The sequence below is a fragment of the Vigna radiata genome, chromosome 1 (assembly GCF_000741045.1).
Source record: "Vigna radiata var. radiata cultivar VC1973A chromosome 1, Vradiata_ver6, whole genome shotgun sequence".
Lineage (NCBI taxonomy): Eukaryota > Viridiplantae > Streptophyta > Magnoliopsida > Fabales > Fabaceae > Vigna > Vigna radiata.
In genome coordinates this window covers 31664343-31670929 of record NC_028351.1, presented here as the reverse complement: position 1 = coordinate 31670929, position 6587 = coordinate 31664343, and the positions used below count along the sequence as shown (strand labels likewise).

General features: G+C 39.2%; 2 protein-coding genes across 2 annotated transcripts; both read right to left on the bottom strand.

Annotated features, from left to right (window-relative positions):
* Positions 1 to 3575: 3575 nt before the first annotated feature.
* Positions 3576 to 4880, bottom strand: LOC106761800 (protein FAR-RED IMPAIRED RESPONSE 1-like). The gene has a single exon (XM_014645369.1). The coding sequence runs from the start codon at positions 4878 to 4880 to the stop codon at positions 3576 to 3578; it is 1305 nt and encodes a 434-aa protein (XP_014500855.1).
* Position 4881: 1 nt separating this feature from the next.
* LOC106761791 (protein FAR-RED IMPAIRED RESPONSE 1-like) lies at positions 4882 to 5640 on the bottom strand. Its single transcript, XM_014645361.1, has one exon. The coding sequence runs from the start codon at positions 5638 to 5640 to the stop codon at positions 4882 to 4884; it is 759 nt and encodes a 252-aa protein (XP_014500847.1).
* Between the last annotated feature and the right edge of the window lie 947 nt (positions 5641 to 6587).

The following is a 6587-nucleotide window of genomic DNA, read 5'->3' as shown; positions in this document are numbered from 1 at the left end:
AATTTGTACCAAAAGTCCATCGCTGCTCCCTGACTCTGCTTGAGAGGGCTCCCCAGTGTTCAGTTGGTAATGACTTGGTTATTTCCCAAGTCTGTTTTCAGGTGTGTTTGTCATTGTAATCGCTTACAGACATGGTGTAAGCGATTACAATTCAATTTGTACCAAAAGTCCATCGCTGCTCCCTGAACCTGCGTCAGAGGGCTCCATAGTGTTCAGTTGGTAATGACTTGGTTATTTCCCAAGTCTGTTTTCAGGTGTGTTTGTCATTGTAATCGCTTACAAACATGGTGTAAGCGATTACAATTCCATTTGTACCAAAAGTCCATCGCTGCTCCCTAACCGTGCTTGAGAGGGCTCCCCAGTGTTCAGTTGGTAATGACTTGGTTATTTCCCAGGTCTGTTTTCAGGGGTGTTTGTCATTGTAATCGCTTACAGACATGGTGTAAGCGATTACAATTCAATTTGTACCAAAAGTCCATCGCTGCTCCCTGACCCTGCTTGAGAGGGCTCCCCAGTGTTCAGTTGGTAATGACTTGGTTATTTCCCAGGTCTGTTATCAGGGGTGTTTGTCATTGTAATCGCTTACGGACATGGTGTAAGCGATTACAATGCCTTTTGTACCAAAAGTCCATCGCTGCTCCCTGACTCTGCTTGAGAGGGCTCCCCAATGTTCAGTTGGTAATGACTTGGTTATTTCCCAGGTCTGTTTTCAGGTGTGTTTGTCATTGTAATCGATTACACACATGCAGTAAGCGATTACAATGCCTTTTGTACCAAAAGTCCATCGCTGCTCCCTGACTCTGCTTGAGAGGGCTCCCTAGTGTGCTGTATTTGGTAAGGACTTGGTCATTTTGTATGTTGACAGTCTGGGATGACATGTCCCTGTCTGATGACCAACACGTGTTGAGTGGCAAGTAAGGGTTCTTTACAAAATTCCACGTGTGAGCCTTGGGGACTNTGATAGACTGCGTAATCGATTACACACATGCAGTAAGCGATTACAATGACATTTGTACCAGAAGTCCAATGCTGCTCCCTGCCCCTGCTTGAGAGGGTTCCCAGTGTGCTGTATTTGGTAAGGACTTGGTCTCTTTACAGGTGTGTTTGTCATTGTAATCGCTTACGGACATGGTGTAAGCGATTACAATGCAATTGTACCAAAAGTCCAACGCTGCTCCCTACCCCTGCTTGAGAGGGCTCCCCAGTGTGGTGTTTTTGGTAATGACTAGGTCACTTTACAGGTGTGTTTGTCATTGTAATGGCTTACACACATGTAGTAAGCGATTACAATGCCATTTGTACTAAAAGTGCATTGCTGCTCCCTGCCCCTTCCAGAGGGGGCTCCCCAGTGTGCTGTTTTTGGTAATGACTTGTTTATTTTTCCAGGTTTATATTGAGTGTTTGGCTGTGTAATCGATTACAGTGTATTGTAAACGATTACAATTAGCAGAATTGATTTTGTACGAAATCGTCTTCCATACTCCCTATAAATTACTGAATGGCTCCCGAACTGCATTTATTTTTTTAACCTGGCCTATGTACAACCTTGTCATTTGCATTTGTTAGGACATAGTTTTAAAATGTATAAGTTTGAAATTGAATATGCAACACAATTGGAAGTCGAAGTGAAGTTTACTAATAAGAATAATAGAAGCAACATACATTAATTTAAAGACCTAACAAAAGTTAACAAAGGAACAAGTTCTGAAAACAAAGTTAAGATAGCAGCCAACAATGAAATTAAATCTAAGAATTTGATGGTCGTTCGTTTCGGAGGTTAATAATTTGTTCCTCCACACTTTGAACTCGACCTTCAATTGTGTCTAATCTATTGGCCAGGAACATGCGGAGATCTCTTATCTGTGTCATCACTTCAGTCAATGTGGCAGAAGATGATTCATCTGGAATTGGAGACGGTTGTCTTTCATGTTGTTCTTCATTACCATCATGGGTTTCTTCATTATCTTCTTCTTCATCAACGTTAACATCATCTTTGTGAACCCATACTCCTTCCGTGCTTTTTTCATAACCCATGGTTGTAATAGTATCGTAATCAATCCTCTGTCTATCCTTCACTTGGACGAAAGGGTCAGTTTCTGTAGGGACACCGAAGTGTTCCAAGAAGGTGGTGATTAGATGCGGATATGGGAGTTGGGTGTTGTCCCTTGTAGCCCTTTTCATCCTGTTACGAATGACATGGCCCCAGTTAATCTCACGAGAATTCATCATTGCCCACATCAATATGAGGTCCTCCTCCTTTGCCTGTGCGACATTTGTTGATCGAGGAAGTAAGATGCGACAAATTACATAATGAAGTAATCTACATTCGAACTTCATACGCCCTGCCGTTAATCTATTNAGTGGTCGCGGATCTGGTTTACAAACCATTTGCCTAGCAGTTAGAGAATTGTATTCCTCCTTCCACTCATCAACTACATGTCCTTCAAAAGGAACACCAACGCAAGGAATCGAAGTTAGTNTATGAAAAAGACTAGGTTTGATTGTCATTTTCACCTGCTTAACCTCGCTCCGAATGATTCCAGACTCTGATATACGCATATTGCTGTAAAAAACACGAACCAATTCGGGGTAGTAGTGCCGTCTAAAACCAACAAATGGAGTTAGCCCAGCCTGTCTCAAAACGTCATAGAATTCGAAAGCTCCGGGGACCGAGAACGCATCGTCTAGGTACTTCCCTTCAAGGATTGGGTGCTCAAAGAAATGTGCAGCAAACCTTTCGTATTGGTCGTCGTTAGAGAAGAGTTCATTGCATGTTAGTGGTGGAGACGGCGGAGGGGAAGGTGATGGGCGACTTCGAGATCCCTCTTTCGAAGAGGAAGCCCGCCGTTTCTTCTGTGAGGATTCCGCCATTAGTGGTGTTTAGGGTTTTTGAAATGAGGTTATGGAGAAGAGGAATGGACGTTTCGAATAAAATGCAGTGATGAAAGATTTATTTTTCCAAGTAGGTTAGAAGCACTATTAAAGGGGTAGTGGGTGAGGTGGGTAACGGTTATAATTGATGGTGGTGGAAGTTACGAAACATTGATGGAGGTAATTTAATGTCTCTGCAGCGCCACTACATATGTGTGCTGTCAGTGTGGTGTAATCGATTACAAGTGACATTGTAATCGATTACCTGAGCAGTTATTTTCGCAAGCAACATGTTATTCCACAATTTAACATGTCAAAAGTGTGCAAAACAGTTTTAAAAAAAATATTGAAAATAAAATATGATCACATAGTAACATACATCATCAAAGTGGGTTATCAAAATTATTATGAACAGCTGATAACAATGACATGAAGCCGAGTGGAGGCATTTCAGATAGTTGTGAAACTTGTTGCGTTTCGTTTGAATAACCCAAGACCTCTTCGGATTGTGTCAGATTAGAGGTAGTTGTTTCCTGTCATAAAAAAACAACATATTTGAGCACCATGTGACATAAAAATTGCATAATTAAACATTAACATGAATCATAGTACCCACATTTTGTTGATGCGTTGTTGTTGAGGCATGCTTCCTTGTAGTGGTTTTCCTTTTTCTGCTTAGTGTTTCTACAGTTGACTTCAATCTGTTAGTTGAGGCCTTTACGCTTCACCGTTTTTGGACTGCGAACAACTACATCACTACTTCCACATGCGGTGTTCGATGGAGTACCAGTGAGTGGATTTTCATACCTCAGTTGTCCTTCCTCACTTACTATGTTATTTCGTAATTGTGTATTGACTCCAAACTTTTTACGAAGAGAATTCAATTCTTTTTCCAATTCATTAGACGCTGATTGAGATTCACAAACAGCCTCAGCTATGTCATAGAACNNCTTACACAACGTTTGGTATCTCTGCATTTTGGGTTCCTGATGCAAAGAACTGTAACCTGCCCTAATTAATGTGTGCTTTCTTCTGATATTTTTACTCCAACGAGGAAGCACGTATTTGGAGGGGACATTTTGCACATCTTCCTGACCAAGAACCAGTAGACAATGCCTACAAAGGATACCTCTAAACTCAAATAGTAGACAAGAGCAGGTTGTATCCTTTGTCAGGGGATCAAATTCAACATCGTAATATTTGGCGGAACATTTTCCATCCCACATGCACTCTTCTTTGATNGTGTACTTGTTAGAAATACAGTCCTTGACCGTGTCTTTGATGAAACAATTCATCCTGGATCGAAACTCATTTTGTACTTCCTCAAATTTTGCGTGTGTGTACTCCACTTGAAATTGTCTTTCANTAGGTGATTGAGACCCGCAGGCAACAGTTGTATTCAGGGAAGAGAAGTCCGCTTCAATTTCTTTTTGGGCTTTGAATTTAAGAGCATTATCATACTGAACCACAAATTGTTGAAGTGTCGTACTTGAATTGATGAAGCCATCAAAAAAGGCATTCATTCCCTCACTTCTTTGAGTTGTGGACATACCCGCCCAAAAATGATTTTTCAAGTAGCAAGGCACCCACATGTGTCTCTCATCGTACAAATTTCCTAACCATTCATTGTTTTCTAAGTTGTGCTTTTTGAGTACTTCTTTCCAACCTATTTCGAAGTCAACTATGGAACAACAGTCATATACAAGCACTTTCATGTCGTTCTTGATGGCAAGATAATTTTTATACCCTTGCAATTTTTCAGGTATCTTTTTCATTATATGCCACAAACACCACCTATGTTTTGTTTTGGGAAATACTTCTTTAATTGCATTAGCCATTGCTCTACACTGGTCTGTGACTATACTGTCTGGTGCCTTGTTGGACATACATCTTAACCAAGTCTGGAATAACCAGACAAATGAGGTAGTGTCCTCTGATGAAAGTAATCCACAACCAAGTAGGATGGATTGTCCATGATGGTTTACTCCCACAAATGGAGCAAATGGCATGTCATATTTGTTTGTTTAGATAAGTCGTATTGAAAGAAACCACATCACCAAATTCTTCACAAGCAGCTCGGCTTTTAGCATCCGCCCAAAATACACTAGTAATTCTATTTCCTTCATCCATTTCTAGTTCGTAGAAGAAATCGTTATTCAGGTCTCTCATTTTTGAAAAGTGACGTAGTAGCGTCTGACCATCTCCGTCCTTACAAACTGACCTTCTATGTTGACTGATGAAGTTTCTAGCATCTCTCTCCATAAATTCCATATTTTCATATCCACCAGCGTCACTCACCATGCTAAGAAAACTCTTGTTTATACGTACACCCGCGTCATCGTTAACTTCCAACGTGTGTTTGGTGTGCATGTTCAATTTTCTATTGCCACGAATTAGATTGGAGGTTTGTGGACAAAGCTCATGACTGTNCTNTACAACAATAGTCCTAACAACCCATTTCTCATCTTTTCTAGCAAATGTGATTCCTGCAGGACATTGATTTGTTTGACTAGGTAGAGTTTTGACTTCAGGACGAATGTTAGAAACATATCTACCTTCCCTTGAACAAACTAATCTCAAGTAATAAACTTCGTTTTTGTTGTTCTTCTTTGAAGTTCTTGTTCGAACACCAAAACCACATCTTTTTCCATAATCACAATAAAATTTCTTGGCATCCTCCATACTGTCAAAACACATGTTCACACTAGGAACGATGTCTGAAAAACCCTCATCTCCNGTATTAAAATCGTCAACGCTTTCACCATCCATAGTCATTTAATGTTGACAACTATGCATTCCTTCAATGAATGTAATACCTACCTAGAATCCTTACAAAATTAAATAACTATTCAAAGCAACAGAGAGGTAGAGGGAAGTCATAAATATATGAAAGCACGTTGTAAGAAATAAATCCACCAATATACTTTCAGTAAAATGGAACATGTTAAAAAGTTAAAGGATGGACCGTACTTACATGTAGTCAACCACTTGAAGGCCTTCAATGCTTGAATATACTGGTGTTTAATTCTTCTTCTCTGTTTGTAACCCACCACCAACAACCACTATATGCATATAAATGCTGCTGCACTTAACTTCAAAAGGGGATTTCTGTTGAGAGGGAGCACAAGTATTAAAGAAGAATGAGTTATTCAAAGTTAAATGGTTTAATGTAAAAGCAATTAATGCAAACAAAGAAGAAATTCATACTACGGTATAGGGTGTTTAATGAAGAAAGCAGCATTTAATGCGTGTCATATTTTAGGTAAGGGAAAAGGTGGAGTGTGTAAGTATAATTTTGCACACATTAAATGCAACTTTCACTAAATAAGCTAAAAGTTATCCTTATGCGTGGGACAATGTGTTAAAAGGCAATCTGCACTGTCATTTCAATGAAATGTCATTCATTTAATGCATGAAAATGGTTTACAAGGAAAGTGAAATTCTGATTAGAAAATAACCAAATGATGGAATAATTATTTTCATTAATTAACCTTAACCTTTTCGTAAATCCACATTAGTAATATGAAAGATTAATAATTGTTTTTTAAATTAAATTTTTTTTAAAAAATAGTTATCAATTGTTGGACTCTTTAAATAGGACCGAACATTAAGCCCTACGAAAGTCACCTACAAAATAAATCGAAGATCCAAAATACAAAATACAAACACACTTCTTCGCAGTAATGTCTTTTGTTCATAACACTATTTGCAGTTTC